This window comes from Odontesthes bonariensis, chromosome 1 (genome assembly GCF_027942865.1).
Source record: "Odontesthes bonariensis isolate fOdoBon6 chromosome 1, fOdoBon6.hap1, whole genome shotgun sequence".
NCBI lineage: Eukaryota > Metazoa > Chordata > Actinopteri > Atheriniformes > Atherinopsidae > Odontesthes > Odontesthes bonariensis.
The window spans coordinates 20283132-20304193 of NC_134506.1; the positions used below are offsets into that span (position 1 = coordinate 20283132).

At 40.2% G+C, this 21062-nt stretch overlaps 1 protein-coding gene across 1 annotated transcript; it reads right to left on the reverse strand.

Moving 5' to 3' along the window:
* Positions 1-6833: 6833 nt before the first annotated feature.
* On the reverse strand, positions 6834-20953 carry slc17a6b (solute carrier family 17 member 6b). The gene is made up of 12 exons (XM_075456790.1): positions 20291-20953; positions 18533-18788; positions 17486-17604; positions 15564-15678; positions 14406-14493; positions 14204-14290; positions 13682-13824; positions 13334-13483; positions 12793-12925; positions 12339-12449; positions 11448-11575; positions 6834-10106 (listed from the first exon to the last, which is right to left on the reverse strand). The coding sequence occupies exons 1-12, from the start codon at positions 20362-20364 to the stop codon at positions 9765-9767; spliced, it is 1746 nt and encodes a 581-aa protein (XP_075312905.1). The 5' UTR covers positions 20365-20953; the 3' UTR covers positions 6834-9764.
* Positions 20954-21062: the final 109 nt, after the last annotated feature.

Consider the following 21062-nt stretch of genomic DNA (forward strand, 5'->3'; position numbering starts at 1 on the left):
AAAGGAAATTTGCAAGTTGAGTGCCTCAAATGTAAAATGTAAAAAATAGTACTTGCTTAAATATGACTTTTCATCACTGCTGGCAGGGGGTTGTTGAGGTTGACTGACTCGTTGAAGCCCCTAAAGCAAATACTTTGCATGTCTTCATCTGTGTGTGTGAGAGAAAGAATTAGGTGTAAAGGTGGTTTAAATTCTTAAATGTCAAGTCCACCAATCCTCTGTTTCATCAGGGGGGAGACAGACTGACAGATGGGCAGAAAGAGTTAGAGGATGAACAAAGATCTTGCTCCTCTGATGAGCATTGGATTGACAGATCTACAGTGAATGCGCACTCTTCCTGTGCAGCAATTGTCAGTGCAGTGCAAAGAGATGACCATTAAAACCAGTTTGTTTATGCAGGGCAGAGCCTGAAAACAAGAGTCTGATACGTGGACCATGACAGTTGACTGTCTGCAGAGCCTAATCTGCTGGTGTTTGAGTGTTTGCAAAAATGGCTTTGAGGATGCAACAAGCCTGTGTCTGTGCTGTGTTTGTGTACTTGTATGAGTGGGAAAACTTTCTAAAGATGGACAGTGTCCGATCAGCGGGTGAGTCATCCCGTGTATCCTTCAGATGTATCGTCTCTGCAGTGTCTGAGTCACCATGCAGCAGTGACAGAATGAGGAGGAGCGCAAGGGAGGGAGAAAGAGCCACCAGATAACAAAGGAAGCTGATATGATGAAAGAAAGATCATGACATTATCTTATCCGTTTCATCTGACTTTCCTGCAAGTGATCTTGCTTCTCGTAGCTTCCTGATGTCTCAGAGGTGTTATCCTCTTGTACAATTGATGTCATGTCAACCTAGAGCTCATAGAAGGCCTATAAGAGAAATAGCTTCTGTGGTATTTTAACAGGATTGACAGCATATATCTTGGATATTGCTGCATTTTTATTTCAGAAGGTGTTCATTTAACAGGGTGCCAGTAAACTAAAAAGTACGTGTGAAATTGAGTTTTTCTTCAGCTGTAGTGAATTTTATGCCTCCATGTGATCTATTTGAGTTTGTGTTTTTTTGGAAATGTACGCTCAAAGCTCGATCTCTCAAATAAATAGTACAACCCCAAATGATAATTCAATTGATCTAGTCTTTAAATTATGGGAGCCGTAGCTTTAGCTCTCAATTTCCATGTGAAAGCTGCATGTTTTACTAAGCTCTTTCAGAAGCAAATATCAGAGGCAGTATGTCATATGTGTTTTATCCCATTTGTTTACTGTCTCTCCCTCTTTCTCTCACACACTTGTCCCAAGGTGTCAGTTCTCACAGGCTCAGCACTTAAAGGCACCACGCCTCATTATTTCATCTCTGCAGCGACACAGCACATCAACCATTAGATTAATGCAAACGAGGGCTGTTTAGTTCTTGTTATAAGTGTCTGCAGGCAGATAATAACAGAGAGTGAAGCAAGCGGGTGTTTGAATCCAGCAATTTCTTTCTGTTGAGGTGCAAGCATGCGCTTTCTGCTTTAGATGAGACGGAATTGCCGTCAATTTTAAAGCAATTTCAAACCCTAATGGGTAAATTGCAGGGTATACAATGGGGGCTTGTTGTTGAGCCATTCATACTGGCAATTACAGCAAATGGTTTAACATGAGATAATAAGAGGCCTGCTCTGAGGATTAAGATTTTTTATCAGATGCTTTTTGTCAGGGCTGTTATTTTTTAACACAAGTGACAGCCGTGGGGAATGGATTCATCGTGGTCAGCTCTTGTAGTGAGGAGGGTGTACACAGACCACTCTAAATGCACAACAACAAGGGAGACAGGGATTCTGTCTTCCCTGTATTATCCCTCTGCTTTGAGACCACTCTATCAGATGTGTCACATCACTGTAGCTAATGAAATCAAATGAACACAGAGTGGTGACAGCATGAAATGAAATCAATATGGCATCAAAGGAAATGTGTGTGCGGCTTCGGTTTAGCAGGCTTTACTCTATCTTTTCCTTTTTTTTTCTTGCTTTTAGGACGACTACAAATTCAAAATAATTTGAAAGAGATGCATTTATCTTAAAACACAAAGACCTGCTGCATGTTCTCCCGAACACCCATTAGATATGAAAGCCCTCCCCCATCTCACTTTTTAATGAGATTTGGAGTGTGTTTGTCACCCCACTGTGAAGCCATCGGTGACAGGCAAGAGGACAAAAGGAAGCCTGATGCTTGGGTTTTGGGAAATACCCCCCCACCACCAACACACACACATGTGCACACAAACATACACATGTACAACATGCACATGCTGGCTCCCATCTGGTCCTAGGACACTAAGAGGCAAGCCTGAATAAGAACCTGCCAGCACACGCGTGCATGCACATCCGTGCACAGAAACACACTTCAGTCCAGGTGCCTTAGCTGCATCAATTGAAGGGAAAAAAAGCCTCCATCTCTCCTTTACACTCTGCATGTGCCCTTGAATGTTCTAACAATATTCAACTCCAGTTTGTGCTGCAAAAATGGGCTCTTCGTTTTCTCTGATGGAATATCAAATGTTCACTGCACAACAGGAAGGAAAATTAAAGGCTGATTGAGTACAAAACTCATGTTATGTGACAGTAAATTGATGCTTACATACAGCCCCATCCAATCCATGTCACAATTTGATAGAACCCTGTGTGCTCATGATGAGCAGTGAAAAAGCTTCATTTTCTAACAATGAGGAAGATGATGAAAATACTGTTTGCATTGCATATTTCTAGCTCTGTTCACATAATCTTGCATCATGCTGTTCTGTTTTAAGTGTGTCTGTGATCTTGAAGGAAGCCTTATGAAGGAGAGCTTCTGATTTCCTAATATTAGAGTGCCTCGCCCTAGAGGCTCCCCCTTGACGAACTAATGACGCACTTCCTGACAACAAGGAAGGAGGTGCATGAGGAGAGGAGAAGGAGGTGGTGGTGGGGGTACAGATATGTTGATGATGGGATGGCCTGCTAAATATATACCAGCTGTGACTATAGTGCTAAAGGATAGCATGTGCAACCAATCATGCTTTCCCGCTGGAGTTGGAGGAGGATCCTGTTGCCATTTCCCAAACCAATCGGCGCTGATTCAGAGTCTGTTTGGCGAGGGGATTGTGACTCCGTATTTATGTAGAATTCCAACTTATAGAAGGAATCTTCTTAGTGCTTGAATGCTGTGTTGTGTTGCATCTGGATTCTGCATGTCTATGTGCTACTCAGTGAACACTCCTGTGAGCGTGTTACCCAGTGATCCTCCATTGAGCACCATGGACAGCTCACATGCAGCTATAAGTGACTCAAGAAAGCAGGAGAGGCTGCGTTAACTGTTTAAATCCTTAATCAAAGATATAATTTCGAATGAAGTTAAGTTCGATAAAAAAAGCCACTGAAAATACTCAGATTCTTGGTAATGCAGCTTGAATGCTTTGTGATACTTTGGGGGTATTTACCATGAATTTATTCATGCCCACAGTGCTGTGTCCTGCTTGGTCTCTAATCAATATCCTATCTGAAGAAATACTTTCTCATCATCCTGCGACCGGCTCAAAAGTGCTGGAGGCACATTGTGCAAATCAGGAGCTTAGTTATGAGCCACACAGGATCTCAGGGGTCCCACCACTACCTCCACCCACAGTCATACACACACCCCCCCGAGTCATTAAAGAGTGATTTTGGCATCAACTTCCACTCCTCTCACTCCCCCCTCCCTCCCTAGAGGCTGTAGCACCTGCCCCCCTGAACATATGCGGACTCATTCTCTCAGCTTAGCATCCACTCTGTCACAGACACACGCCCACATGCTGTATATACATACATGATGCAAATGAAAACATTTAAAGCTGCCTGATGACGTGCTTCTGTACAAAATAAAATGCAGTGGAGAGGCAGCTATTACTTTGAGTTTCCTTTTTCTTTTATTGTTGCTGTGGCAAGTTATTCTTTCTCCCTTTTTTTTCAATAATTGTGGATTAATGGTCACAAAGGGTTCCGGGTCACCTCCCCCACTTGTACTGGGACGGGGTAATGGTTCAGGCTGGTTGACTGTGAGAAAACACCATTTAGGGCTGACTGGTGACACATTTATTGAGCTGGTCAAATTAACTAAAGCAGTGAAGTGTGCCAGGATGTGAGTCCAAGTGAAGCGCACACACGCACAGATGGACAGACCTGCGCAGGGGGAGCTTGTTTTTGATACGACCTGATCCAGAAGTTGTGCATCAATCAAACACTGATCTCTGAGTCACCTTGCTTTTCAGAGCTCCTCCAAAACTCTTTGACATAGGTGTTGTTCAGAGTGAGAGTGTGGTCTGACTGCTGGAATCCAAACAAAGTCACTCCACAAATACAAATCAAGGATCAAATGCACACAACATAGATGCTACATAAAATTTAAAAGTGACTTAACCATGAGTCTACTTTACTTGTGGGACTACACTTCAACACAGATCATTATGCTTCAGTATAGATAAATAGCTCAGTACTTTATTGATCCAGCAAGGGAACTTGTTCTGTCACAGCAACAACATAAAAACAATAAACTAAGAAGAAAAAAACACAATAGCAAAAAGAACAAATCCAAACATTTAGTGGATATTTACTGAACAATAAGTCAAGCAAAAACATAAAAGTAAAGAGAGCATGGTGTTGGTATAGTGCAATAAAAAGAGTGTTTACAGATGGTTGCACAACGAGTCGTTGTGAGTTAAATGGGGTGTGATTATAATAACAGTATGTGCACATGTCAAATATCTAAATCAAAATCAGCTGACACAGAAATGAGCTGTTGTAGTGAGGTGCTGAATGGGTAAAACTGATTTCATAAATTGTTCTTTATGACTGAAACATTTACAAGCATTTATATACTACTGTAATATATTTTCACGAGCATAAATGAATGATACAACCACAGCACTTTTAAAGTCCTCTTCAGACGTGTTTTAAGACATGTAAAATTCAGAATCTATGAATTTGCAAACACTTTTTTGTTTCCTTTACTCCGCTGGACACGAGATGTCTCAAGGTGAACTGTATGAATCATACATCGTCGTCACACTCGTGTAAGCTGCATGTTGTACCAGGATTTGCCTTCGGACACGTTATGGTGTCACTACATGAGGTGCACACGCGTGTTAAACTTGGGTGGGCCCAGAGAAAAGTTCTTTCTTCTGAAGACAGACTTTCTATTGTCAAATTCTTCACTGACATTACTCTGTTTTCTGCTCTCTCAAGTGGTTAATTTGACACTGATTGTGTGGACTTGCAATTATTTTCCATTAAAGTTAGTTTACTTTTGATCCAAACAGAATCTTTTTGGCTATATTGTGCATTAATTGTGCAACAAAAATGGCTGCATTGTTGATGTAGTATCTCTTTAAAGGTTAATTCTGCAACAACAAGTTCACCCTCCTCTATCTGTTACTGTTACCTCTCTCCTCTCTATAATTCTATGAACTCTTCTTCTGTATAATCTGGTTGACATAAATAGGGGTCGTCATCAAATTCAAATGCAGAAGCTGAAAAGTTCAGCTTCAGTTCAATTACACCAGCATTTCTTTTTCACATGAGTTTATTGCCAAAAGTGAAAGGTCAGGTCAGATGAGAATCAGAGTGACTTTTCATTCATCACGTAACACCCTTCTTCTGCAAATAATACAGACGCTTTAAGTGAAGGCACAATTGAGAACAAAATACGTGAAACTTAAACAAAAAGGTCTTTCTGTTCCATGTTGTTGTTAAACATAGAACAGTAACCTGAACCTGTGCTGTTTGCCTTGCTTTGGGTTTTCTTGTACATACATTTGAGATATAGTGACTATCTATAGTATTCAAAGGTCAAATCTAATCCCAACATCAATTTTGGATATTGATAAATGTTATTACACTGATCACTTTAAGTCATACATCATCTTACTAAAGACACATATCTTGTCTTGGATTTGTTACGAAAAATGTCCAATGTCATCATGCCAAAGACACATTCACCTCGAATAAATAACTGTATTTCTGTATTCAGGCTTTTGCTGCATCTTCTTTGATGACCATCCACCAGACTGAAGATTTGTGGGTGAACATAGGAGTCGAAATAACATCTTCAAATAGCTCAATAAGTGCTCCTCCTCCCTCTCATCTCCATTAAGGGGTTAGAACAGTCAAAAGGTCCATCTGAACTCTTGGGACAGACCCTATTGATTTCACTGAGGGGGAAGGAGGACAGCCATTAACTGTGCACTTCGTGTGGCCTCGGCGGAACAGCTCAAATGAATTTAGCTGAAATCCACACTGTAAGAATATTATTTTCTTACAAACAAATTAATGCTTCTTTTATATATTCATGTCTTTATTTTGATTGTTTTGTTGTGTCTAGATTGGTACAAAGCAATGGAAAAGCTGTGGGTATGATATCAGACGTGCTCTTTACTTTTTGGTATTTTTTGTCACCTATAATGAAAAGATAATGGTCTAATATTATTCAATTTGGCTAATTGTTGCTGCTAATGTTAATGCAGCTCTTTTGAACCCCTTTTAATGATTTGTGGTTTTCTGTAACCCCTCTTGGTACTGAAATATTTAGAGGAGCATTTAGCAGCCCTCAGGAAAAGTGGAGATTGAAATAAAGAGTTAATATTGGACTGAGCGATAATGTTGCTCCATGAGTGGGAAACGCATCAATGAGCGGCTCTTTGCAAACAAGTTTGCACTGTCAAAATGTGTTAAAAACAAGATTTAAGTAAATATCACAAAGCAGTGTCCGCTGTACTTACCGTATGCTCTTTAATATTGTCTGACTTTTTGCATGTCTGTACATCTCAGCACAAATACTCAGAACAAACACAGATTTGTTTAGTTTTTTATATCAAAAAAGGATATAGAGTATTTCATTTTGACATCAACAAACCTCTCAATTTACACAGCAACAGAAGCCATAGAATCACACTTTAACTTCAGAGGCACGAAAACAGGAAACTTCTGATTACTTCAGGTTGCACATTTGTCATTTTTCAAATCGCACATTTAGATTTCCTCCAAAATGGTAATGAACATTGTGACAGTGAAAGACTGTACAGGGGAGGGAGGAGGTACATGTGGTTAAGTAGAGCAACGAGGAGGGGGGGGGGGGGTCCAGCCACTGAATCAAAGATACAAAGACAACTAAATGCAGAAGGAGGAGAGACAAAGAGATAAATAACAACACACAGTCAGTGCGGACCACACCAAAACAAAAACAGAAACATAAAGAAGAGCGACCACCTGTCAGGCGGAGCTCTTTTATCATTCTCATCTGGTGAGCAGCCCTGTCACAAACTCCTGACTTTTCTTGTTGTCAAAGATGTTTGTGTTGGACTCTATTACTATATTTTATACATACACGTTTTTTTCTTTACGAGTGTTTATTTTCTACATTTGTCATCACAAGAACACGACTTTTAAACAAATGCAAAAAAAAACGGTAACCTAATGACTGTTCATGAAGTTTGACCAGAACTGTTACTATGGATTTATTGCTTTGTACACTGAGAAATGTTTAGTGCCATCCACGCAGCTCTGGTTCCTCTTGTTGGGAACCTCGCTGCTGATGGTCTTTACTACCTTGAAATATTGGACTTCTGGCCGAAGACCAGCGCTGCTTTTTACCTTTGGTTAATTGTGCAAAGAAATTTAAGCATCAGTAACAGTTTCTGAGACGAAGACGTAAAAGTTTGAAAGAAAGGTTAAAAAAAAAGGACATACTACAAATTTCACTTTGTTCCATGCATAAATACACATCCACACACATCTATACTGGGAAGTGCTGACTTGAGGTCTCAACAGAAAAGTGACAAGATAAATAAAACTGGCCCCCTTCAGACCTTGTCAGTGTAAATGCACAATGAAGACAAAGCATATTGGTGTGTTGTGTGTCCATTTTAGGCAGGAGACTAAAATACATTCATCTCCAGATAAAGGCAGATTGTTACAGTTTACAGTTTACTCCCATTCTAAAGTGGAAAGCACAAACAGGTTTGTTAGAATTGCACACATTAGAGATCACCACTTCTGCCGTGTCGTCTCTGTAACTATGAATAAAAATCTCTTCTTTTGGTGAACTTTATGCAACGTATGGCTATATGTAAACAAATGTCAAATACTTAATTGGGAATGTTCACGACTTCTTTAATGATATTTAACTTTTTGATCCAATTCTCTTTCATTTTCAAAAGCTCAGAAGACACATTTTCTCAGTCTGGCTTGAAATTGGCAGCTTACAGATGGGAAAAGCTGAAATAAAGCACTTCAGTGAACCAGTCATCAACCTTTCGGTCACAATATGATGCATGGCGGATTGTTTTGTCACTCAGATCTGTCAGTCAAATCTGTTTAAGCAGCATGACCTCATGAAGTGCTTTGTGTTGAGTGTCATTAAAACACTTTCTTTTTACAGTAAGTCATTTTTCAGTAAGTGTTGTTGACAGATCACACTCTGCCTTGAGCTTTTACACTAACCCCATTAAACATTCTACTGTAAAATGACGCAAAAAATGCGTTAAAAATGTAAACTGAAATATACATATTGTGCGTGCTATTTATGATCAGTGCTGTGAGATCACACGAAATGAAACCACAAGATCCAAATGATGCATATTAACTGAGTGTAAAGTCTTTGATGTTCCAGAGAAATGTTTCAGGTGTATTAACCACATTTCAACCACACTTCCCTTTGATTTTGTGAAAGTCTTCTGTACTCTCTTGTAAATATTCTTTCTTTTCTTCTCATTAAACAATATTAGGTTTTCGGCTCTATAGTAGAAGGACTCTCATACTGATTTTGGTTAATCCCACAGTTTTTGCATTGCACATACTCTTTTTAAGGCAATGTATGACCATAAACATTGCGGTCTATGTCTAAATTTAATTTTATACATATTCACTCTGTATATTTCTGTTATATATGTTTCATCTAAGAACCCACTGTAGCAATTAGACTGTGGTAGCTTTACAGTATTGTAGACCCTAATAACAGGAACGCACTACACTGTGAAATGTGATGGGTAGCAACAATCAAAAACCCAACTGCAGATGTGCTCCGTTACTAAAAAGGAATAAATGATTAAAAACATCTGCTAGACATTTTTATGTAACTCTTCTCTACGTGTGTGTAACCAAATGATCATCACAAGTCAATGTGCCACTCGTCAAATCTCTACACTAGGTCACATAAATGCTCAGGACTTATCACGTACACACAGAAGCCAGTGACAAGAAAACAAAAATAATAATATTGTGCATTGAAAGGACACACTGGTGTGAGTGCATTCAAGAGAGATGAAATCTATAACAACAGAGTGTCTAGTTTCTGTTTACTGTGCTGCGCAGTGACATATTTATACGCTGAAATGGCTGGCTCGTGGGACGTTGTACTGTAACAGTAAAACTGACAGACAAGGGGTCAATTCTGAATCAGCTTCTACAGGCTTCAGTTTGGACTGGACGCCTCTGCTGATGGGATGAAAATGTTCACGTTTACACACAACTGCACTCCAAATAAATATATCTATTTCAATATGCATAATAATACATTTACAGACTGCCAATTTGATATGTGCTACACCTCTATTCATCAAATATCTTTAATTTTTTAAATACGTTTTACATCTAGCTAACTTTTTAGATTTTTGTCTTTTTAATTTGTGCAAACAATACGACAATGGATTGTAGCTTCTCTTGTTTCTTGTTTGTTCTTAGGACTAAAACTGATGCACACCTGTGTGCCGGTGACTGTGTGTTTGGTCTAAGAGTATCCCTCATCCTGCCTGTATCCGTAGCCTCCTCCCTGTGCTTCTTCCTGGACATATTCCTCCGTCTTCTCCCAGTTGGCAGCCCAGCCACCGTTCACCTGCGTGGTTGCACCGTATGTTTTAGCCGGACCTCCAAAAGCACCGTAACTCTGAGTGATGTCGCCCGTCTCTTCTGCCAGCTCGTCTTCATCGATGAAGCCGCATTTTTCCTCGCTGGTCAGTTCTGGGTCGGCCCACGGCTGCTTTTCCCCCGATGCAAAGATCCCGTAGAAGATCACACCCCCGTAATGCACCATAGAGGCTATCAGGAACACATACTGCCACTCCTCTCGAGTCTGAAGAGGGAAGAGACAAACTCATCACTCATCCTCTATGTTTTTGTGTTACCACGAATGATCTGAAGAAAACACAAACTACTGGCTATGTGCTGTAGACAATGCTGTGTAAAAACTTTTTTGTTATTAATTATTATTTTTAGAATTAAATTTGAAAACTATTATGACCTGAATATTAGACAACTATATTTACTATGTGAATCAGTAATATTTCAAGAGTCAGAGAAAAAATGAAGTTTTGTGTTTAGATATTCAAAAAAGAAATAATATAGAGTACAGTTAATGTAAGTCATTTACATTAGGGACTACGGATTATATTGACCTATAATTCACGGTCTGAATAAATAGCACTTTTTCCTATTTTTATGTTTCAATGATCTAAGTGTCCCCCATATAACATCCCAGTATGATGTAATTCACTTGTTTTATTGAAAAATCTCATTAGTCACAAACATTTTTATGATATCCGCATAGTTAACTACATAACTTATTTCACTTATCTTCACTACTGAAGCAAGTAGTATGACCTCTATATTCCCCTGATGAGTGTATGGTCTTAGTCACACGTTTGAAGTATTCGTCAACATACAATGATGTTCATTTTTATGAGATAAGGTCTCACTGTAGTAAAACAGACAATAAATCAGAGCTTTACGAGGTGTAATTGTCTAGTCACGACCACATGGACTAGCATAGTGTCTGTGGGTTATCAGTCAGATCCGTTTGGTTCTCCCAAGTTCAGATGCCAAACTCAAGGCTTAAAAATGATTATCTACAAACCAATGTCCCTGTGACCAGGCCCATGCCTTTCAAGAAGTATTTGATGAGACCTCCAGGGTGCACTTTACTGTGAGGCAAGACACTACAAGCAAGACTACTGTGCTTTCATTTAAAACATTTTGTACTATTTTTAATTCCATAAGATGTAAATGTTCATGCACATTATTGCTAGTATGGGATGTCATATAGCTTCATGTCAAAAGAGGCAAACTATCCCTTTAATGTGAGGAATCAACTAGTGGCGTTTCATGATGATACGTTTGAGCTGATATCATCATTAATGGGATTTTAGTCTCCAGGTTTTATGGGGTGTTTTCTCAGATTTTGGGGATCTCAACTTGAACAGCACTTGAAGGCAGAAATATTCTAAATTCAACAGATCTTTACAAAGGAGTCTTTTTTTTCTAAAAAGAAAAAAAAAAAAAAAGTTTTGTCCTGCCAATTGAAAGTATTTTCACATTTAAAGATTTATTTATGGAAACATATTCAGGCCTGACTTTGGGACTTTTTGCATGCACAAGAAAACTGAGGTTGTTCGCTGTTTGGTGTTGAAGGCATTACCTTGTTCTTTGTCATAGCACCAACAATGAGAGGGCACACCATCCCAGATAGGGTACCAACACCATTAGAGATGCCCATTAGGATGCTGGCATAACGAGGAGCAATATCCAGGTGGTTGACGTTGAAGCCTGGCGGAGCAAGTGAAACATGAAATGAACAAGGTGCTGAGATATTTTCCCCTTTTGAGAAAGTAGTCCAGTAAGCCAGATTTACCAGCTAAATTTAGGGAGACTGTGTGTCAAGTAAAACAAGCAACAGAAGCAGGGCACAGCTGAAGATAAAAGCAGCGCAAATTGTGACCATCTTGTTGTAGAAATAGGAATCAAGTCGTAACACATCCTTCCTCCTCCCCCACTCAGACTGCCTGAATGACTAACTGTCCTCATGAGCTGCTGCACACTGCCTTGCCTGTTGTATCCCCAGAGACAGCGAGCACTGAATTATTAAACACTCCAGGAGAAAGCTTGAAAGCACCAGGCAAGAAACTGCTTTTGCATACAGTCACAGACCTCTGCATGCTCTGAAACTGAGCTTAAGCATGATGAGATCTGCTGAATGAATGAATTTGAAAAAAGCTGAGAATTTCAGGTGAAAGGTCAGCACTATTTGCAGTCAGATGTCTAAAGAAAAGTCTTACTCAGCTAGAACTCTTGGCTCTCAAACACTGGCAGAGCTTCCAAATGATGCCAAGAAACAGGAAGGTAACACCAACAGGTACTTCCTATTACTTCCTGAACATTTGACTTGTAAGTCTTCTCTTAGATGCCACAAATCAACCATTGTAAACGTAAAGCTGCAGGATAACAGTGATATTTTCAACTATAGTCTCTAATATCATTATTTGTATTTAAAGTTGTAATTTTCTAGATTAATTGAAAACGTGTTACTAACCTGATATAGCAAATCCACTGAAGCCCACTGCCAGCACGAGGAAGGAGATTGCCACCCCTTTGGTGTGGGAATATCCAACCACCAACAGCAATGTGGCCTCCATGCCAAATCCTAGCAGAGAGACAGCAGGTCACGCAGACGCACACACACACACACACAAAGCCCACGGGCCGCTGGTCATTGTGCTACCAATTGAATTGAGCGTGATACATGCTCTGCACTCAATTACATAAGTGAAAAATTTGAAATCAATGCACAGTCCCAAACAGTGAGTCAACTGATAAACTGAAGCATTGAACAAATAGATTTTTTACAAAAACATGAACGTCATCTTTCAGACCCATCTATTGGTGAAGAGCAGCCAGAAAAAATCGGACACTGTGAAAGTAACACCCTGTAGCTGTGCAGAGAGAGGTGTGGAAATTTTAACTCATCCTCAGTTCAGACTTCTCACCTCCACAGTTCATGATTTTCCTGACAGTGGTGGTTGTCAGAATGTTTTTGCTGCGCAGGTGGTCGGCCAGCTGGCCGCCGATGGGCACAATGATGGTCATCACCAAGTGGGGGAGGGCAGACAGTATGCCGACCTGCAACCACATATAGAAAATCAACCGAATGAAATGCCACCTGAGTATATTGTTGCCAAGGTGTTGTTTTTTCTTCTATGTGATGGGGTTCTTTGAAATATGTGATTGTAAGTTGAGAGCTCATGTCATGGGTTTAATTTTTGTTCCTTTGTGGGAATGTTTCAGGTAACTATGCAGTTTACAATGCAGTTTATTTTTGTCGAAATACCTAAAAACGAGTCTTACGCATGAGACACAAGAATTGATTTGACGTTTTTTATGCAATTAGTCAGTTCTTTGGGAAGGGCCACCAGTTGCACCAACACTGTTTTTCACAGTGTATCAGTCCAACAGGGAAAGTGTCACATGCTTAGCTTTAACAGATCTGTTTTTAAAGCACCAGAGTCGTGACTAATGCTGCTAGTTCACCTTGCTTATCTCAAAGCCAAACACTTCTTCAAAATATGCAGGCTGGCTGATGAGCAGCAGGTAAAATGTCCAGCTCCTGCAGAAGTTCGCCACAATGATTGCATAGACGGGCATAGATGTGAAGAACTTCCTCCAGGGGGTCTTGTATTTCTGGAATGGATAGAAATATTTATTTGTATGCAGAGATAAACAGTACATTGCATGTTTGATTTCATCTCTCTGATGTAAGAGACAAGATGGCGGCATTGTGTTGGTGCTTGTAAAGCTGTTTTCATGAGAAAGGGCAGACCAAAAATAATACTAGGTGGACTCCTGCTTTGTCTTATTATCTGGAAGTTGCCTTCTCACCTCTGAAGGACCTGATAGATTGGCACTTTCTCCAATGCTTTCTTCAATGTAGCAGCGTTCCTCATCTGTGATGGTCGGATGTTCAGCAGGGCTCTCATAAGACACAAGAACCCAGAACATATACCAGAAGATGCCAAAGCACCCTGCATATTACAGAAAGAAAACATGTCAAATCTTTTCAATTACAGACAAAATATTGCAGCAAATGTGACCTCAGAAGTAAGCACACAGTGAAAGTGTCAGACAAATGCCTGAGAGAACAAAACCCAGACAGTAAAGCTAACTTAGTCTAGAGGGAAAAATGGGTGGGATGGGTATTTATTGACATACCAAAACAACGGGGGAGGAAATCAATACACAGTCTGCCTGGATAAATCCATTTGACTTTCACTGGACTCTCTAGGTGTCAAACTCTTAAGGTTTAACAAGCTTTGAAACACCTACCTATATTCTTCATACATAATTTCCCCTTACCCTATGTTACATACACACCACGTGGAGTCTCTCATAACTCAGACTTACCATACACGTAGAACACTGAGGACCATCCTGAATACTGAACCAGGATCCCAGCCAGAGGCATTGCTATCACAGCACCAGCGTAAGAACCTGACAGACAGCATGACAACAGAGTCAACACGTGGGAGATTAGACATGCAACATGCAATATCTCTGTAGCCATTTTCTAAAAGCTGGTTGGAGACGCTGTAAGATAAGCATTTACCACAGAACGAGAGGGTGGCCAGACGACTCCTCTCCAGTGGCGGAGCCCATTTACTCCAGATGCCGTGACAGGCAGGATAGGTCACCCCCTGCATACACGAAAAAGAAGAAAGCCTGTATCAGAAAAACTCTTTGTTTTGGAAGTGTATATATTTAATATAGAGGCCTAAGCGTATCCAAAGGCCATATCCATGCATCGGTTTGCACTCATTTTTGCACTGTTTGGACACTGCTATTGCAGTATGTGAGACGTTCGAATAGGCTATGATCATGCTCCACCTTTACATTGTATTTCAGTGCCTTTTGAGTTCAGGATTCACTCACAACCCATCTGGAATGTTCTTCCAGGAATAAATCTAAGCAAACACATATCTTAAGCAATAACTAACAAAAAATTAACATTTTCACCCCTGTAATTGCCATGAAAAAACTGAGTACCTGATGAGCAAAGCAGGCGTGCAGATATTAAATGTTAATTTGTACAGACTGCTGTTGCAGAATCTAATTTACATGTTTCTTACAGCAGCAGGACAGTGCGGGGATGTTGGATAAAAATAAATCATTTTCAACCTATTGGCCTAAATAATTCTTGTCTCATGAAATATATTTTTAGATCCAAAAGTGTTATTAAATGTTTATCATTACATTGGCCTAGTCATTTACATATCTTAAATACTGTCACTTCATATGTTAGAACTTTAGAATCAGCTTTGAGTATTTTTCACTACAATACAAACCTAATCAACATGCCATGACGTATTACACAGCAGGCTTATATTTGGGTGTTGTGTTTCATTATGAAACCGGAGTATTGATATGCATTATATCAGTATTTTCCTTCTCATCCATTTGTACAGGAGCACTCTGCTGTTGTGTATCCAGGATACAAATGGTGACAGTAAAAAAAATGGGCTTGATTGTCCTACAAAAACAAACTGTTGTGGATTGGATCAATACAGCTCATCTCACATTTCCTCCGGCTGAATGTGAGTGCATGCCACAGTTTTTTCTTTGTTTTCTGTGGGATATTAAGACCTTCATGCTACAATATTGGCAAGAATCATTCATATGCTGATTTTTATTCATGAATACATTACATATTATACACACTGTTATTTTTATGTTTCAAATATTGAAATGCACATTTGGATGCTCTTACCTCCACCAGTCCTTGTAATATCCGAACAAAAATGACACACCCATAGTGGAATCTGGCAGCCGAGGGAATGAACATGTTGAGAGTCGAGGTGAGGACAATGGCTGCACCAAATACCCTGAAAATATCATAACAATGCGTTTTAATTAATGAAATTGACTAAAATCACTGCTCTGAAATACAACATGTGAACACTTTTTTATTTTTTATTTGTCTTTTGGAGGGTTGTGGGGAGGTTTATAAAAATCTTAAATTTAGATATTGGCCTCAGGGTTTTTAATTACACTTTCCAAATGGACACACACACAAACATGTCCTTTTAATTCTGTATCAATGCTATTTCGAAAGGGAAAGAAATCTGTCACATTTAGATCCCCTCTTGTGAAATCATTCCCTCTGACATGAGCACGGTTTACCGACGCAGTGCTTGTGTGTCCTAGGATACCATTGGCCCAGCAACGCACGCGCTTCTTTGTCGTCACAGAAAGAAATATTTCCAGCTGCAACGCCCTATTAACAGTCACCTCGGTAAGTCTGTGTCGCTTAGCAACCGTTCTCACTAGTGTGCTGCTCAAGAAATTTGTTTTTCATTAAGAGTGTAATGAAAGTTTTAAAATGACACTACCCAAAAGGGGTAGTGTCATTTTGCGTCTTCTAGCAGTGAATCTGACTTATTAATTATCTACGGGGGGAAAGGAATCCATGTAGCCAGCTCTGTCTGTCAGTTATTAAAAATAGCTTCGCTGGTTTGCAGAGGCAGCTGTAGAAATAGAGGTTTCCTGTTCTTTTAAAAAAAAAAATTATTAATTTGAAAAGAGGAAAAAAAAGGAAGAACAATAAAGGTACCTGTTTACATATTTATGTTGATATCTTATTTTGATGGAAGGGAGAAGCCGGGCATGTGAGCCAGGGCCATAAATACCGAGCCATTTCTCATTTCTGGCACGTCCTCCCACCCCTCTCATCTGCGCGTGGGGGGCAAGCCCTAATCCGGTGGAGACTACTGTTGGGCACGAGACCAGATGATTCGATTACACCCTCGTGTCAATCAACATGGATGAGGTACACACAGACTGGCCGCTGGAAAATTATATTTAAAGATATAAAGGCCTACAATGACAATCGGGTTTTAGCAGGCAAATGAATAGCCTAACTGTTCGCCCCTTTGGGTGTTGTTTGTTTTTAACTACATTGTCATTACATTAGTCTTATATTAGTCATTATAACATTCATTGTTAAAATGGTGGCAGGCTACTTAATGATGAGGCCTCCGATATCGAGCTGTAAAGGGAGTCTTTCTTCTTAATAGATTAATAGTAACTTGCAATTAGGCCTTATTATAGTAGCATATATCAAAATTGAACTCTTGAAATGTGCACCGTCATATAAATATTGCAGCCAAGTGTCTGTAGTATAATGTAATTATAGAGACTGACGCACTGCCAGTGCTCATGAGAATTAAAGCCTTTGGCGACCAGACCGGGTCTGGTGTCCATGCCCCGAGACAGCGACAGATTAAACCAGTTCCCTCCAGGGAGCTCATTAACAGGTGGCAGAAAGCCCTGACACCGGGAGCGGCAGGCCTGCCAGCCCGCTAACCTCTCACTGTCTGCTGCTTTCTGCACTTACTGCTCATAGCTGTGAGCTGCTCATCCATTTCACAGTTCAGCTTTGTCTCGCGTCGTCTTGTGCTTGATTCTGTTTTTTGTTTTTTTTCCAGTTGAATGCGGTGCATTCCCCGTGTGCGCTTTTCCGTTTTTGAAAACAAAAACGAGGGAAATACAGAACGAGACTGGATGAAGGGAGAGAAACACCGACTGCTGTCACGTCGTTTAATATGTGCCAACTATCATAAGAATCCTAATGCTTCATGAGCCAAATGCGGTGTAGGCTATTTATGCAAACTGAGTGGGAGCGCCGCCTGCCTGTTTGCTGCCAGCCTTGAACAAATGTATCCTCCCGGGATTTGCGTCACGATGTAGCCCCAGAAAAAAGATCCGTGAATCAGTCCCACCGTTTCTGGATCCCAGTTGAACTTGGCTTTCTGGTGGATAACATGGAAAATAAGAAACAGCAACAGAGGAATTAGAAAGGTTGCAGATTTGAACCTAACATCATAAAATAAAGCCATTCTGTGAAGGATTTGAGCTTCCGGCAGACCTGTTTGTTCAAGGCATGGATGAGTTTTATTTCGATTAGCTTGTATTGATCTGATAAATAAAACACAATCTACCTAATTAAAGTAAAGAATACATATCCAATAAGTTATACCTTGGAATATCTATCTAAGAAAGGCAATGAGGCCGAGTGTATCTTGTGGATGTAAAACGATTTTATTTGGCCTTGACGCAAAAATATTAAAATAACCACCCTTTTAACTCATATATATTCGAACATATAGCATATCTTAATTGTGAAATTTAAGATTTTAAACATCGTTTTAACATGTAGGCCTATGTGTCACTTGCCGGTATTTGGTTTTTATACTTGAGATGACTTCTTTTCAATAACATCTACAGATGAAGACAAAGCAGTCAGCTTATATTTTATTATATAGTAATGCATATTTAACGTTCGTTATTTTAGTATTTTATCTGCTGCCCAATCAACACACATAAGAACAATGGTTGCTTGGTATAAACAAACACGACAATGTCTACATTATTTTAGGATTGTGAACATGGTCCAATGCAGGCTGTTTGAATATTCTTAGGCACATCTTACAACTTAAATGATGGGAGTCACTTAAAATTTTGGGGAGGGGGCATTATTTGGCTACAGTATGGGCTGAAATAACATTAACAGGCCTTTGATGTGGAAAGAAATGTGTTTTTTTTTGTGTGTGTTTGTCTTTTTTCCCTTTTTTCTTGTTAAAATACTAATCTTGTGCCCTGAGGAATTCCGTTAGCCTCTTTTTTTTTTTTCTTTTTTTTTTTAGTGTGCGTAAAAGTGCGGGTCTGCAATCGCCACACCTCTTTGATGATGATCTTGCCATTCTGGTGGATGGTGCTATTGTTAACCATGCCCACTATGGCCACGCCCAGGTTACATCGGATACCGAAAGAGATGCAAAAGCCCAAGCCGCTCATGATGGCGATGATGTAGCGGCGGGGCAAGCCGAAGCACTTGCAGTCGCAGAGCGGGGGTTTCTTCTCCGCGGCCTCCCGAGGCCGCCCATCCTCCGTCAGCTCGATCACATCCCCGGTTTTCTGCCTCCTCTCAATCACCCTGCAATATAGATGAGGAAAACACTATCTAATAAGCCCCTTCCAAAATCAACACCATCATCATATGAGATTACCTATAAAATAATATGAAGTAGTGCAACCACCCTGGCAGAGATATTTAAAATAAAGACCATTCTATTTCCATTCAGCATGAAAGAGCTGGATGCTTTAGAGCCTCGATGGACCATGTGTCTTTCCGAGATTTCTTGTCATGTAGGCAAAAGCCATTAATACACGGCTCAATGATTTACCATTATAAAATATATACGACTGGTAAGGCCTGTGGAGCTACTCCCCTCCGTCTTACTGAAGAGAGTCAGATCTTTGTGATTCAAATCAATGGATGAAAAAAACAACAGAAAAAAAAAACCAAGACGTTCTTCTGGAATTGCTCGAAATAAAACAATATAACGATAAAGACAAAGTTTGGCCTGGAGAGCTGAAAACAGACCAACATGTCCCTGACTGTACCGCATTGCAGCAGCCCGCTTACTTTCACACTCATTAGCATTAAGGGACTGAGCAGCAGCCTGCAGACAGCAGTCTGTGGGCTTTCCTCATAGTCCTCTTTTTTCTTCTACTCCTTCCAGGGAAGTCGCGTTAATTCGAATGAGACCTCACCGTTTGTTCAAATCACCGAAGCAAAATGAGTAACACATTTATTTTATTTTTTTAAATCAAGCATTTCAATTCAATGCCTATAGAAAGTAAAAATCAAGTAAATTAGAGCGTTAATTGATCAAATGGAAATGTGTGTTGGTCTGACCTTCAGTGAAATCAAAGGCTAAAAAATAGCAACGGCAACGTTGCTTGATACTCAGCGAAAATCAGATTTACTACCTCCACAGATTTGAGGAATTATGTGCGGGCTGTGCCATTCATATAAACGAGACATAAAACATGAATTCACATGGAAACAGACACGTTCTAAATGTAGCTGGAGTCACAAAAAAAAAGTATTTATTTAACTGCACAGAAAGAAACTTTGATGTTCTGGTAGAGAACATCCAGGCCAAACAAGTCCGCTGAAATGGCAACAAGGATCTTTTGAACTTGATATGTAACACAAGATGGAAGTGTGTCAGACATAATGTAAATGCTTTACAAATTGTGAATGAACCCCCCCCCCCCCCCCCCGAAAAAATAAATAAATAATCTGCGCGTGGTCTGCACGTCCTGTGCAAGCTTGTCTCCCAATAAGGTACAGGCCCCTGGATCAGGATCCAGTGGCATCCAAATCTTTGCAAACGCCACACGGGTGCGCGCATATACACGCACATGTGATTGCATAATTTTGCTCTCCCTTCTAGAGGCGTGACCAGAGATCCAGTTTTAAACAGCTTTAAGTGGACCGTGGTCACACATTTATGTCTTGTTGAAAAAAGAAAAAGGGAAAAATCCACCTTGCAAATAATCACTATTCAATCACTATTCTTTTTCATCACCAGGTAATTGACCAAAAAAAAAAAAAACCCAAAGAAAATAAACAAAGTCAGCCCTTACCTGTACATATGACCCAGGGTCTTGCCTGCAAATTCCTTGACTCCCGTCGTGGCTTTTGTTTTCATGGATTCCATATCCAGTTTCTGTATGTTGTCTTGCTTGCTTAAAATTACTCTACTGCCTCAGCGTCATGTTACAGCGCAGGATGGCCGACTGTCGCGACTACCAGGAAAGCAACAAACGAAGTTATAGGGAATCTGATCCCAGGGAGGCGACGATCCAAAACACGCGTCTAATCTTCCCTGCCGAGGTGAAAACCGTAAAAGCGAAGAGACCTTTTCAAAAAGAAGGGGGATCAAACGAGCTGCGCGCCTTCATCCACCTCCAGCTAATCTCCTGCCTGGCATACAGTAGCCGCGCCAAGTGCCATCACGACGAAAACGAGTGGAATTTAGAGCCAGCGTCGTAGAACAATCTGAGTTCGCAACAACGACGACAACAACAACAAAAATCTCACAAAGGGAGCTAATGCATCAGAATATGTAAAAAGAAAACGTCTAAAGAACAGGAAGCAAATGTCGGTGTTTGGAGTAGCTTCAATAAATCAAAGAGGGAGTGAGGCTGTATCGTGTCTCCAGTGGTGAGCGCAGGTTCATCTGACGTCGTGTTCAGCACCGAGGTCAGCGACAGCAGCTCCGCGTTCAACATCTGGCCAGCTGCTCAGCACAAATGAAGGCCAGAGTCAAAATACAGCAAGCTGCTAACATACACACGAGTATGTTTCTTATTGGTACTTTCATAACATGTTGGAGTGTGGAGAAGGAAATGTCTT

What these genes read in the sequence shown, in the direction of transcription:
- slc17a6b (XM_075456790.1), bottom strand. Translation starts at nt 20,364, where the DNA reads ATGGAATCCATGAAAACAAAAGCCACGACGGGAGTCAAGGAATTTGCA. An exon ending in ACCCTGGGTCATATGTACAG is followed by an intron (nt 18,789 to 20,290) that starts GTAAGGGCTGAC and finishes TCTATATTGCAG; the next exon opens with GGTGATTGAGAGGAGGCAGA. An exon ending in GCAAGATCATCATCAAAGAG is followed by an intron (nt 17,605 to 18,532) that starts GTGTGGCGATTG and finishes GTTATCCACCAG; the next exon opens with AAAGCCAAGTTCAACTGGGA.